Here is a 12,994-nt window from a genome sequence, read left to right as displayed (position 1 = left end):
TCATGGCATCAGAGTCTAATCTTTTTTTCATCTCTACGATGTCCCTTGGGCTTTTTCTCTCTCAACAGAAGATGGTTGTTGCAATCCCAAATACTTATTATAGATGGATTCCATCCAACAGCAGGAAGGAAAGACAGGCAAACACGTCTGTCCTTTAAGGACACTTCATACTGCTGGCTCATTGGTTAGGAGTTAATCATGGGAGCAGTATAAGTTAGGATGATTAGTATGACTATATGAAAGACTAAAAAAAGTGATCTTTGTTGTTCATAACTCAGAAGCACTGCACAAATTACAGGTTCTATATTAAGGAAGAAGGGGAGACCAGAAATTGAAAAATGGCTGGGAGTGGTCGCCTAAGTGTGTATACACTACCTACCAATCCGGTGACACACATTCTCAATCGGAAATGTTGGACCGATTCTCTCTATGTCTATAGCCAACAGTGGCTGGAGATAGCATGTCTCTCTCTGTTGATGTTTACTACAAGTGAGACTGACAGACTGTAGTTAGTGAAGCATAGACCAACAGGAGAAAGGTATTAGTTTGGTCTCCTGATTCCCTGGGTTGGTCCGCAGTTTCTTGTTAATTCCTTATGTCTTCAAAATGGAGCTAGTTTTTGGTGTCAACAAAGCTTGCAAAGTAAGTTCCAGGTAAAAGGTAAAGTAGGAGGACCTTCCTCAAGGCGAGTCCCTGACGGTGTATGCATACATGGGAGTATTTCAGGGGTTAAAGAAAATACAAGTCTTTGAGTGACACTAACTTTATTTTGTTTGCTAAACTGGTAAATGTGTGACCTTTAATGGCACTGACGTAGCTCGTAGGCATTTCAGTGAGCAGGCACTGTGTGACCCAGCACATCTTCCTACATCTTTTGTAATGAGGTTCCATTACGCTGGAGGTAAAGGTGAGCATGGGGTTTGACATAGGTCAGGGCCAGGTGGTAAAGGAATAGCATTTATTACGGTATTGATTCAAACTGAAATAAACCAAGTAAACAAAGCCATGGTTTTGTTATTTCAGGGCAATCAGTGTTTATAAAAGTCTTGGTATGATCAGTCTTATCACAGATCGTCACTTTGTTTATGGATGTGTTGTGGAGGAAGTTCTAGGGTTACAAGATATTGGGGGGGGTGCGGGAAATACTTCTGTGGAAAAGGATCAGGCTAATGATCAAATGATTCAGTTTTAATCATGCTCTTGTCATGGTCTCCACTGCCTCCATCTTAAAAAAAAAAAAAAAGCAATTTCAAAGCCTCTGACATTTGGGAGTGACGGGAAATCCTGCTGCTGTAATCTACAGGACAACTCATGGCTTCCTTGGGCCCTAGCCACTCAGAAAGATGATAAACCAACACTCCAATAGGCAACCTAGAAGTCAGCACAATCCCCAAACACTGTAGTCTGGTCACCTAAGAATAAACTCACCGTTTTCACGAGGGACACATGGTAGTGTCCGTGATTTTTACGGTGTCGTACAACTCATATATTTGGGTCCTATTCAGTTCCATAAATATTTGAGTAACTGTTGCGCCAGCTCCATAACTTTAATTTGCAACATATCTAAAATATCCCACGGCCTTTCCCTGTAATTCCCATGACTCATAATCTAAGAAGGCAGAACATCTGTAATGGGAAGTGCCATGCTTACCAGCCAGCAGAAGCCTGCTAATGGGTTCTGCCACTATCACACCCTGTGGCCCTGGCATGCCATATCTCTTAGCTCTTAGCTTTCTCATAGTGCCTCCTGTGTGTCAGGCAACTGCTCTGCCACCGAGCTACTCACACAGCCAAAGCATGTCACTTTCCAGTTAAAGTGGGATGAGTCCATTATGTTCTCTCTGAGATCTTCAGTGCTTTAAAACAAACCAACCCCCCAAAAAACCATCCAAAACAAAACAAAACACCTCGGCAGTAGCATTTTCAACTTTATCCTAGCAAGAATCAGATGATTATCAATAAAGAGGTTGAGAAATAATAAATTTGTGGGCCCAACCCATGCTACCATTCCAAAAGCTTTTGGAGATGTAAAAATGATACTCTCCAATGTTACCAAGTATCCAGACTGTTGACTATGCCTGCAAAAATGATCTCTCTTTTAAAGAAACGTATTCTGGGCTGTCTATATTTTCCACTGTCTCCAAGTTCGGCTCGTCAGATGAGGGCCTTTGTGGAACAGCCCTTCACGTTTTTCAGGAGGCCGTCCGTGAGTGCAGCCCTCCTACACTTGGGGACGATTCGTGTTTGCTATCACAGTCTCTTCTGTTCATTTCGGAGAGGTCTGTTTTCTTGGCTGTGAAGAAGGTGAATGAGCTGATTTCTGGAGGTAGCTTGAAACTTCTGAGTTGCACGTTCAGTGAATTTTTCAGTGGGAACTGAGGCCATAATTTGAGCGGTGTGACAACGCCTTAAGACATGTCTCCTTTTACATGTGGCCAGGCTACATGCTTATTTTATGGAGCAAGAAATGAGACTTTGTACATCTGGCCTTAGGCTAGGCCCTGAGTTTGGGCTCCATTGCCTCCTTACCTCCTTACCCATAAACAGGGCCAAAAGTCAAGTCAAACGTCCCTATCCCACTTTTTTTGTTTTTGTCCTCTTTTGGTTTCCAGCCAAGACTATTTGGGAACTTGGACAGGTACCACCATGCCATTTAGTTTAAATATAAAAGCAAAATTATATGACTTTTAGTGGAGCCTGTTCCTTTGCCTTTCTCTTCTTCCTCCTCCTCCTCTTCCTCTTCCTCCTCCTCTTCCTCCTCCTTCTTCATTGTTCTCCCTCTTTCCTTCCCCTGACTCTTCTTGTTTGACCCCGAAATATCTCAGCTTGGCTTAGGTAGGGGCCAGCTGGCAGCTGAGAGAGGTTGCTACTCGGGAGTAGCAACAATACCAATAGTTGCATGGGGGTTGTGGGAGTGTCAGAATAGCCTTTGGGGATAGCCTGCTCTTTCTGAGGTGGAGGCCACTGTGAGCTGGCATACTGGAAGAGCTGAGTTTCCAGAGACTTCTGTCCACCTTCCCATGCACAGCTTCAAGGCTGGTGAAATGGTTTCTGGTTTTCCCCTAAGGGGGAGGTCTAGCCACCCATGGTAAAAATGCCACACACAGGGAGATCCCCACACCCCTAAAATTAGCCATACACACTGAGGAGACAGGCCAGGGGAGGCAAGTCGGAGGGACAGGCATGCTCTTCAGGTGTCTTGCAGTTTTGTAGTGCACATGTGAGTCTACAGACATCCGGGGAACACTGGCCTCCTAGGGTCTCCATCGTTGATGTTCCACACCTGAGTCGAAAGGATACATTTATCTAGAGACCTCATTGAAGGAGAATCATTTTAGATAGCAGAGACAGTGGTTTCTACTGATTGCACTTTCCTGTGGTAATAATTCTTTTTTAATTTTTAGTTTCTATTTTCTATTTTCTAATTAGTTCTTACGCAAAGTAAAACTCTCTCTCTCTCTCTCTCTCTCTCTCTGTGTGTGTGTGTGTGTGTGTGTACAGTGTAACATTTCCGTAGGCTCAGGGAATCAGCGAAACATTCAACACTTTGACTTTCAAGGCATCTAGCCATGGTGTTATTTTGGGGGGAAGCATGTAACCACATTGTCTCTTGTCTCTTTTAATTTAAATTTTACACAAAATCTGTTTTGAGAGGGAAATGGAGCATGCTAAGCTAATGACAGCTTTCCTTTCTCCTATTTGTCCACATCACGGGGATGTGGTCCTCATTGTGTTGGGATGTTGGCCACAATGCACTCATTAAAAGAACCCTTCAAATCGCTGGAAAATGAAAACAAATGAGCGTGTGGATGCTGGGGGGTGGGTGGGTGAGAAGCAGGTATGTGTGGTGAAGTTAGAGGAGTGTGTCAGAGGACTGAATGTCAGAGGACTTTCTTACTGCAGCTATAAATGCTAAAACTGGTCAGAGACTCGGGAAAAACTAGGCGTGTCAGGCTTGTCCGCTATTAGAGTTTGGATCCACAAGGCGCTTCAGGGACTAAAAGGGGGGTGGGCACCTGCTGGCTGTTCTTCGGGTGGGCATGTGCTCAGTAGGCTTGAAAGGCTAGCTGGCCGTTGCTTCCCAGCACTATTCACCCTCACCTGGCGCCTTCTCAATGTAGTTATAACAATTCTCCTCTCTAGATTAGCACCCCTTTTGAGTAGAGCCAGCCACTGCTTGGCGGGTGTGTGTGGGGGGGGGGGGGGGCGGGCGTGAGGGGGGGATGCTGGGACTCAGCGGGTACCGGGTGGCGGGACTAGGGGATCAAAGGCTGAGACAGGGGGACACCAGGGCCGCCCAAGCAAGAAGCGCTGCAGGGTAGCGGCTGCCACCGCATGCCCAGCTGGGCGGCCGCCGCGGAGGCGGCTCGGGTAGAGATTAGCTGCAGCGGTCCCTCCCTGGCCCGTGAGTGAATGAATGATTAGTCTAACGCACCTCCCTGTCCCGAGCAGCTCCGGCTGGGAAGGGCGGAGTCTGAGCCACCGATCCTCGGTTTAAGGGAGAACGGCTCTGGCCGTTGTGCGTGCATTAGCCGACACTTTCGGTAGCTCCAACTTCTGTCCTCCCTACTGTCAGGCCCGCAGAGGCATAATAAGCACAGGAGCCTGATCTCCAAGGCCACTCGTCCCTCTGTCCCCTCAGCCTCGTGAATTCCCTGGTTTTGCCCGAGGGAGTCGAAGGGCAGTGAAAAGTTGAGAGGACCCTCCTGCATTCGGTCCGTGGCTCCTTCCGAGGCTGGGGCAGCGGGAGGCGCCGGGTCTTCTGCTCCCGGCGTTAGCCGGCAGTGGCATCCCGACTGGGGGCGGCTCCTCTGCGCGGGAGGAGGCGGTGCGCCGGGCGCTGGAGACGCGCCTTCCAGGCTCCTGCAGCGCCCCGGGGCCGGTGGCCGCGGCTGGGCTAGACCGCTTGGCTGGGCGTTCGGGTGCGCCACTGTCGCTCCTGAGCCGGCATAGCTCCGGCGCCGGGATCGTAGTCCCTCGTGCGACCCTGCGGATTCCGTACAGAGCCCAGTGCGCCCCTGAGTCCCGCACGGAACAAGCGAGCCCTGGGGCCCGGCCGGAGCTGCGCGTGCAGGAGCCGGAGCCCAGTCGGGCTCCAGAGCGGCGAGCGCACTAGGCAGCAGCCGCCGCTGCTCCCCAGATCCAGCCGCTCCGCCACCCCTCCTCCCGGCCCAGCTCTGGCGCGGAGGGGCTAACCCGCTGCGAGCTACTCCCTTAGAAAAAAGCCGCCGCATTGGCCGAGGCTGGCCGCAGGACCCCTCCTCCCGGGGTGCCCCCACTCCTCCCCCGCCGCTCCGGGCGCCCGCCTCCCTCAGCCGACTGTCTGCCGGCACGCCGGCCCACAGCCCTTTTGACTGCGAGCAGCGGCCGCCGAGCAGAGGCGGCGACGCGGGACCTGCAGTCGCCCGGGATTCCCTCCAGGTGACGATGCTCTGGTTCTCCGGCGTCAGGGCTCTGGCTGAGCGTCCTTGCCGACGCTCGCCTGGGATTACCTGCTGCGTCTTGCTGCTGCTCAATTGCTCCGGGGTCCCCATGTCTCTGGCTTCCTCTTTCCTGACAGGTAGGGGGGTGGGGGCGGGAGGGACCAGTCCTTCGGGACGCTGGGGTGGTTTCACGGGAGAAAAGGCACTGGCAGACCCGGGGATGAGAGGGTGAGGAGAGCGCACCTTGCCTGCCCCTCGCGGGCGGTGGGGATGCGGAGAAGCCTAGAGAAAAGGGATGGGAAGGCTGTGAAGAGGTAGAGAGATGGGGAGCTGAGAGTCTGACTGCTACCTTTGACAGAGTGATAATAGATACCCTGCTATATGAAGTTGGAAAATTCCTTGATTTGTGTTGAATCTTTCCCCCAATCCTTGTTTTAATCTTAACCACCCCTGTGCAACTAAGGAAAAGACCGCGCCGTTTCCCGCACACCCTCTTTTCTCACACCATAGGATTCCAATAAATCCACTGTGCTAGGCAGCGTTTTTAAAACATAGCTTTCCAGACCTTGAATGTAAAGAAACGATCGTATTTTTAAAGGCTACTAATAGCATAATATAATAATTATACGTTTTCAGGCAGGTGAAGACCTCGGCTTCTATTTTGAAGGACATGATTTACTGACACCTGGTGCAGAAAAGAGAATATTTCTAAGAGGAAAGAGATTGTGTTTCAAAAAGTGATTGCATTTCAACCCACAACAGTTGGCAGATCCACCTGAAAGGCCCGTTCTTTGACACAGTCCTGAATTTCGTTCAAATTTAAAATCTTCCCTGACGTCTAGTTTGGTGTGTGAGTCTGTGTGCAGTTGAGATGTCTTCCAGAGAACTCGTGGTATTAAATACGTGCTTAAACTAACTGAAAACAGAAAATCTATCTATATACTAAAGTATTGACTTAAAAACCGTATTAAGTAAAACTATTTAAAATAGTTTTGAGGGGAGATTTGTGGTGCATTTGAAACACTATATATTTCCAATGACTAGCCTAAGAAGGTAAGGTTTTACAGTAATGCCACTAAGCAAGATTTAAATTTAAAAGTATTTTCGTCTTCATTTCAGGGTCTGTTGCAAAATGTGAAAATGAAGGGGAGGTCCTCCAAATTCCGTTTATCACAGACAATCCTTGCATAATGTGTGTGTGCTCGGTAAGTGTACGGGTCAGGTAAAATAAACTTAACTGCTGTCAAGGGCAAGGTTCATTTGTCAAACACATCAGAATAGCTGGCTTAAGATTGGTTTTGATCATTACCAAATTGCACACTGCTTATGCATCGAATTTAGTTGCATTTCCTAGTTTTATGGATTTGGGCAATTTCTAATATCTTATCAGGCTGAGAATTATCTTTGACATCACTGTTGTTCAAGTGAACTTGAGATGGATGGACTTTGTACGACATTGTTTTGGGAAAGCTGCAGTTTGGAATGCCCGATACTACAATGACGTCATAGATATCATGACCAGTACTTTTTTTACATTGGTTCTATCTTCCCAGCTCAGCCGGGGGTGGGGGGTGTTGCTGAATAGCATATAGATACAGAGGTCAAGGATATGATATGGGAGAAGGGGGGAGGAGATGAGTGCCATAAAGGACAACCTAGGACAAGATGTCATCTTGGATTGATTTCTTGAATTTCTTGGCCTGCTATGGCTTAAGCTCTGTAAAACAGGCTTTGTTTCTGATTAGGAAACACAGGTCAGGAGAGGGATCCCTCCTTGATGGAGGGTGGCACTTGGCTGTGAGATGCTTAGTACTGGCAGTGGCTAGTGGATTCAAACAGATCGTTTGTTTCAAGTTCTTTTAGCTCAAGCTACTGATAATTCTGATAAATAGCCACTTGGGGAAGATGAAGTTATACTAAAAAGACGTTGTGAGAGACTTACAGCTCTACAAAGAGAGATATTTTTGCTGAAGAGTGTTCTACATGCCATTTACTTTTGGCAAACCTTGGTTAAAATCACGCATCATAAAATCCAGTTGGAAGTGGTTTGAGGCCTTCAAGGGCAGATTCCTGAAGGCATGGGTGGATGATAGCTTGTAATTCCAATCAGCATACAGAACTTCCCGGTATCTATCTCCACTCAGACTAAAGCCACGCTATCTATGTATAAAGGACTCAGATTCCTTTGTCACAAGAGATGAGGTCAACGTTGTGAGGTGATAAATGAGTCTCTGTTCGCATCAAATAAATGATTATCAGGCTCTGGACTGAAGAAATCAACAGAAGCAAATAAAAGTGCTTTCCATTGGCTGAGATGATAAGCATTAAAGTCTAATAAAAAGTGCTCTTTTGTGTCTATGAGCTGCTGTTAACCATCTTTATGAAAGAACTTGCTGGAAATAAGTTCTAAGTTTAAAATTTGACTTAGTTACAGATTCACAAGTGTAGTGTGTAGATATAGTCTTCCCCTCTGTTTATCTGTAGGATGTGAATAAGTAGTTTTATTCTATTCTTAACATTTTAGCAGAAATTATCCCAGGTGATATTTAGATATGCTGAGGACTCCACATAGTGCACGGTTATTTTTTCTCTTTGGTGATGTTACCGTTTGTGGAGTTTAAATGTGTATCTTAATTTTGTGCAGTATTACTCAAGTAATACTATGAAATGCTCCCCCGGTTACAGTTCTCTTTCTAGAACTTCTAGCCCCATGATACAGTGTGCCTTTCTTTCAATGTAGACACTTAGTAATATGAAAATTGATACCAGAGCTATTTGTTATGTGGGTCGAAGGGTATCAGTTAAGTTCTTAAGGGCAGAAAGAACATCTAGAGGCATCCATACAGGACAAGTCTGTCAAGCTTGCCAGTCTTGCCTTGGGATCCTGCCAGTGGTTCTCACTCATTCCTTCAGACTCCTCCCTTAGCTGGAGCTCTCAGTGATATCTGACCAGTGCTATCGCTTCTCATCCTTTTGAGCAGGCTTTGTAAAACCGAGTAAGAATAGGTAGTGAGCATCTCTCTCTGTATCCACCCTTGTAAGTTTCTAGGGGACCTAAAGTATCCTGGGAATTTCTTGCTGGATACCAGCAAGAAACATATGAGGAGGCTGCTTGGTGTTTTTGTACTTAGGTTGGAAAAGAGATATGTTTAGTCAGTTGACAGTACTTACAAGCAAACCTTTCCAAAATACCGTTTATTTGCCAAGCAGTTTTCTAAGCCTGCATCATTTACGTCTGTCCTCATAAAAACCCTTTAAGGTTTTCAGCTCTATTTGAGGACTGAGCTCTAAGAAGTGAGGTAGCTGTGAAGGTCATACTTTATCTGCACACTAGCTAGTATTTTATTTATGAAAATTACTGAGCTGGCTGACCCTTGGGTCAGAGACAGACAGGGTTGTCTGTCTGTCTCTGGAGCACACACTCATAACTAGGAGAGACGAACAATTTGTTAAGCTAAGGAATGAGAAAATGGAGAGAAAAGAAAAAGCCTGTCAAAATTTCTGTACCTTCAGGCCTTCCATGAATGGTTTTTGTTTTTGTTCTTTGAGCTATCAAGAGCTCAGTAGTTAGAAGTTGGTTAGTCACACTGCATGAAAGGAAAAACCTTTCTGATTCAGCAGGGAGCATTGGGCTCTGGGTGAGGTTACATATGAATATTGGAAGATATGAGGTAGTTTACTCAACTTGGGATAGGGACATAGGGATTATTAGTTTGGGCCGGTCCAGCTTTTTTGGAAAAAAAGTAGTAAGGCTGGGCGTAAGCACATATCTTATTTCATAACAGATTTTTTTTTTTAAATAACCTTCAATGTATGCTTAAGAAAAGACGAAAGAAGTCAAAGTTGGAGGGAGTCAGCGGCACAAAGTCCCAGGAGAGAGAGAGAAATTATACTGTCAGAACCTGAAAAAACTCCTCCAAAGTCCAGGGGGTCTAGCAGCATGATTTAACTGTTAAAGTTCAGAGTAGTTGGGATATAGACTGCCAAAACACACTCTGTAGAGACTCTGAGGACGGCAGTGAGTGCAGTGGCCATAGTGATCAGAAACGCCTCATTCAGCCCATTTATCAGTTACTTGCATAAGGCCGGAGCATCCTGCCAGGGACTAAAAAAAATAAATAATAAAAATCGGGTAGAGTAGAGTCTCTTCTAAATGGGTGGGCCCTGTGTCTTTAGAGGAGACGGAAAGAAGTGAGACCAGGTACTGGGCCCTGGAGGCCAGATAGGCAATTTGCATAAAAACGTGTGTGCTTTAGTTTTCAGTGAAAAAGTATGGAGAAACCTCAAAATGTTTGTTTCATGATATCTCCCTGCTAGAGCTAGTTTTTCCAACAATACCCAGGGCAACAATGTGTGCCTGTGCTTCAACTCTCTTCCCCATGGTCACCTCCAAACCCACCAAGTAAAGGAGGAGGGGTGCCCACTTTCCTCCGTCTTCTCCCACCTCACTGCAGCTGAGGAAGTGGTGGGAGCCAGTGAGTTCCGCCCAGGACTGGAAACCTGAGATAACTTTGGAGGCTGGACACCAAAAGCCAGAAGCAGAGCTTAGTTGGCGTACATTTTGTTCAGCAAAAAACATTATTCCTGAGGTGAAATTCCTCTTTAAATCCAGAGGTGCAATGCAGAAATGGGCCGTCCCTCATAAAAAGCCATGCGAATTCCCTGTTACAAGAAGCGGGCCCCACCTATCTTGGAGCTGACTGAACAGCTTAACAGAGCAGACCTTGTCTGCTGTCCTCCACTTTCGTAATCACAGAAATCCTCTATCGCCCAGAAGCAGCTCCAGCCTCTCAAACTGCCCGCTGCCTTCGCAGTGTTTTTAGCTCTACAAAGTCCTCATGTTTCTATGCTTGCACGAGGCTGCCTGGAGTAGGGACAGCACCTATCAGAGCTCAATCCTGGGGTTGCCACAGATTTGAATCCGTAACTAGTGGTGTACGGTGGGGATGTACGGTTAGCCTTTGAGGCAGAGAGGTTGGGCTTCCTATGTGCTTGTACATGTAGAACTGGGAACCTTTTCTCAAAAAAGTCTCTTGTCATTTCAAAAGTGAGCCAATTTATTTATTTATACTTATTGTTGATGCCTCAGGCAATGTCTGCTGACTGCCTTTCAACACCCCAGTGGTTCGAGGAAGCGTTACTTCTGGTGGTTGGGTTGCATGGTTTTGAGGCAGAACTGGATGTGAAGTCAATGTGCAGTCTAGTTAGGCAATCTGCTTCTGTTGGTGAATCACCTAGGAGAGTCGTGTCCACCGCTTGGGGGCTCTGTGCAAGGAGGAGTCGGAATGGATTTTGACCTGGTAGCGCAAACCTGTCTTGGACTTTGGAGAGCCTTTCAAGGAGAGATGTGACTGTTGATTGCCATCTTCTCATTTTGGGGAAGGGGTTTAGTTTAAGAATCCAAGAAGCCTGGTTTCAAGTCTCACTGATGGCGACAGTGAGATAGTTATATCCGCCTTGCCAAGCCTGTTTCCTCAGTGTCTAGCCTGTGCCTGTTTCCTCACAGTGTCTAGCCTGTGCAATTACTGTGAGATTCAATGGTGTGGAACATAGAATGTATAGCTTAGGGCCTAGACTGTAGAACGTCCCCTGGGATGATTTTTCTTTTTTTCTGCTATTACTGTGTTGCTGTTATTCTTTAAATTTTTTATTTCTGTATATGAAATAGTCTATAGAGGTATGTCAGAATAAAATAAAATAAAAAAGCTGACAGGGAAGAGATACAATGGTGATGGCAAATACACCCTTCTCTTTGAACCAACTCGATTACGTCAGTATGGCTTAGAGAGGTTTTCTACCCTTCCTCCTTGGGCTGGCTGGTCATGGCTGGTCCTTATTGGTTCAGTGTTTTGTGGGCCCTGGTGTGAGTTTCCCCTTTGCTCTCTATTAAATATTAAGAAAAACTTTCCATGGGAGAGGGCCTTCTTCTCGTAGACATTTACATTGCCGTGCCTGTGGGGTCCCCTCCACTTGTACTTTCATTGGCAGAGAGAGATAGGGTTGAGTGGTGCTCCGTACTTCTGGAAAAACTGCCTAGTGGTCTGGCATTATGGAGATTTTCCTGGCCCGTCTCTTGGAAGTCTCGACCCAACTCCAGACCTAAGTGTACCCGCCTTTGCTACTCACTTCCTCGTTGCCCCCCTTCCCCAGTCCCCAGCCTCCCCTTGAATGCAGCTTGGCCTTCACCTTGTCCATCAATGGCAGCCCACATTTCAAGGAAAAAGAATAAGGCTGAGGATAGAGTGTGTGCCTCAGTCTACACCGAGTGAACATGGGAGAATAGAAGTCAGCCAGGCAGGGGCCAGGACAAATAAAACCAGTTAATAAATGTCCGTTGGGTAAGTAGAGGGTCGCAGCTCTTCACAGTCTTTGTGGCACTCTGTGCGGCCGATGTTATACAGACCCTCTGTGACTAAAGTGAGCTAGTGTGGCAGCCTCTCTTGTGTGGAGATCGGGTGTGCTCAACCTTCTTAGCACAGATCATCAAGTGACCTGGGTGTGTGTTTGGAGACCTGTGGATTCCTAGTTCTAATTTTATAGAACATTGCTCAAGGCGCCCGGAGGAGCAGGCTGTAAATTCAGTCACATGGCAGGCATTTCTTCTTCCATACCTCTACCTGTTTCCATTTCGTTTCATTATTTCCAGCCTGATCTGTGTTTAAGTCATTATGCTGGTTGGGTGCCTTGAGGAGACCAAGCCCAGTGAGACAGAGGCATAGATGCATACTAAAAATTTATAAGCTGGGATCTGGTCCATTAGGCCCATGAGTCCACCTACTTGGGAGGTTGAGGCAGGAGGGTCCCAAGTTTAAGGTTACTATGGGTAACTTAGTGATATGAGACCTTCAAAATGAAACAAAGCAAAACAAAACCATTTTTTTTTAAAGAGTGTAAAACTCAGTGTTAGAGTACATGCCTAGGATGTGTGGGGTTCTAAGTTCAATACCTGGTACAATAAAATCATAAACAGAAAACAATAAAAACATAAAGAAGAAACAACAAAACCAGAAAGGTTTACAAGAATGACAGAAAACCTTCACAACAGACTCCAACTCACTTAGGTTATAGACAAAACTGCATGACCGTGTTGAGACCTTGGTGGAGGCGGGGGCAGGGAACATGGTCTAGGCAAAGCATTGCAGTAGAAAGAAAGTGTGTGCCTGGGCTGTGTGAAGAGCTAGTCCACAGTTCTGATGGAACAGGAGGTAAGATCCCTAAAGGAGCCAGCCTGCGAGCCCTTGAATGTCATAATAAGGAAAACCGTACCATGCATGTTACTGGGGTCAGAAGGAGTCATTTAACATTCTTTCAAGCCACATGAAACAATAAGATGTGTTGTTTAAATGGCTCTTGGAGCTCTTGTGTCAGATGTTTAGAGTGGAGAGGCCAGAGTTTGGAAAACAGACTGCAGACATGTGGTGTGGTCAGGTGGCAGCAAGCATCTCACAGCAGGGTGTGCAGTGGGGATGCAAAGGAGGGGTGGGGTGGTAAGTCAGTGTTTGGAAGAATACTTGGAACAGTGCCCTTCAAGGTAACAAATGGAGTGCAGTTCCAGGTGAATGGCATGCAGG

The 12,994-nt window shown here is 46.5% G+C and overlaps 2 protein-coding genes across 2 annotated transcripts in view; one reads left to right on the top strand and one right to left on the bottom strand.

Moving 5' to 3' along the window:
* Window positions 1-2,378: 2,378 nt before the first annotated feature.
* LOC143443172 (uncharacterized) lies at window positions 2,379-5,234 on the bottom strand. The gene is made up of 2 exons (XM_076938812.1): window positions 4,436-5,234; window positions 2,379-3,283 (listed from the first exon to the last, which is right to left on the bottom strand). Exons 1-2 carry the CDS (start codon window positions 5,232-5,234, stop codon window positions 3,255-3,257), a joined length of 828 nt encoding a protein of 275 aa, XP_076794927.1. The 3' UTR covers window positions 2,379-3,254.
* Window positions 5,235-5,293: 59 nt separating this feature from the next.
* Window positions 5,294-12,994, top strand: part of Bmper (BMP binding endothelial regulator) — a 230,661-nt gene continuing 222,960 nt past the window's right edge. The window contains exons 1-2 of the mRNA XM_076938811.1: window positions 5,294-5,560; window positions 6,543-6,628. Of these exons, the coding sequence (XP_076794926.1) occupies window positions 5,428-5,560; window positions 6,543-6,628 (219 nt within the window). The 5' untranslated portion in view covers window positions 5,294-5,427. The remainder of the gene's footprint in view (window positions 5,561-6,542; window positions 6,629-12,994) is intronic.

This window comes from Arvicanthis niloticus, chromosome 8 (assembly GCF_011762505.2).
Source record: "Arvicanthis niloticus isolate mArvNil1 chromosome 8, mArvNil1.pat.X, whole genome shotgun sequence".
Classification (NCBI taxonomy): domain Eukaryota; kingdom Metazoa; phylum Chordata; class Mammalia; order Rodentia; family Muridae; genus Arvicanthis; species Arvicanthis niloticus.
Note: the sequence above shows the minus strand (reverse complement) of the source record. Positions and strands in the feature narration are given on the sequence as shown.

What these genes read in the sequence shown, in the direction of transcription:
- LOC143443172 (XM_076938812.1), bottom strand. Translation starts at nt 5,234, where the DNA reads ATGCGGCGGCTTTTTTCTAAGGGAGTAGCTCGCAGCGGGTTAGCCCCT. An exon ending in GAGCTGCTCGGGACAGGGAG is followed by an intron (nt 3,284 to 4,435) that starts GTGCGTTAGACT and finishes CTTTCGACTCAG; the next exon opens with GTGTGGAACATCAACGATGG.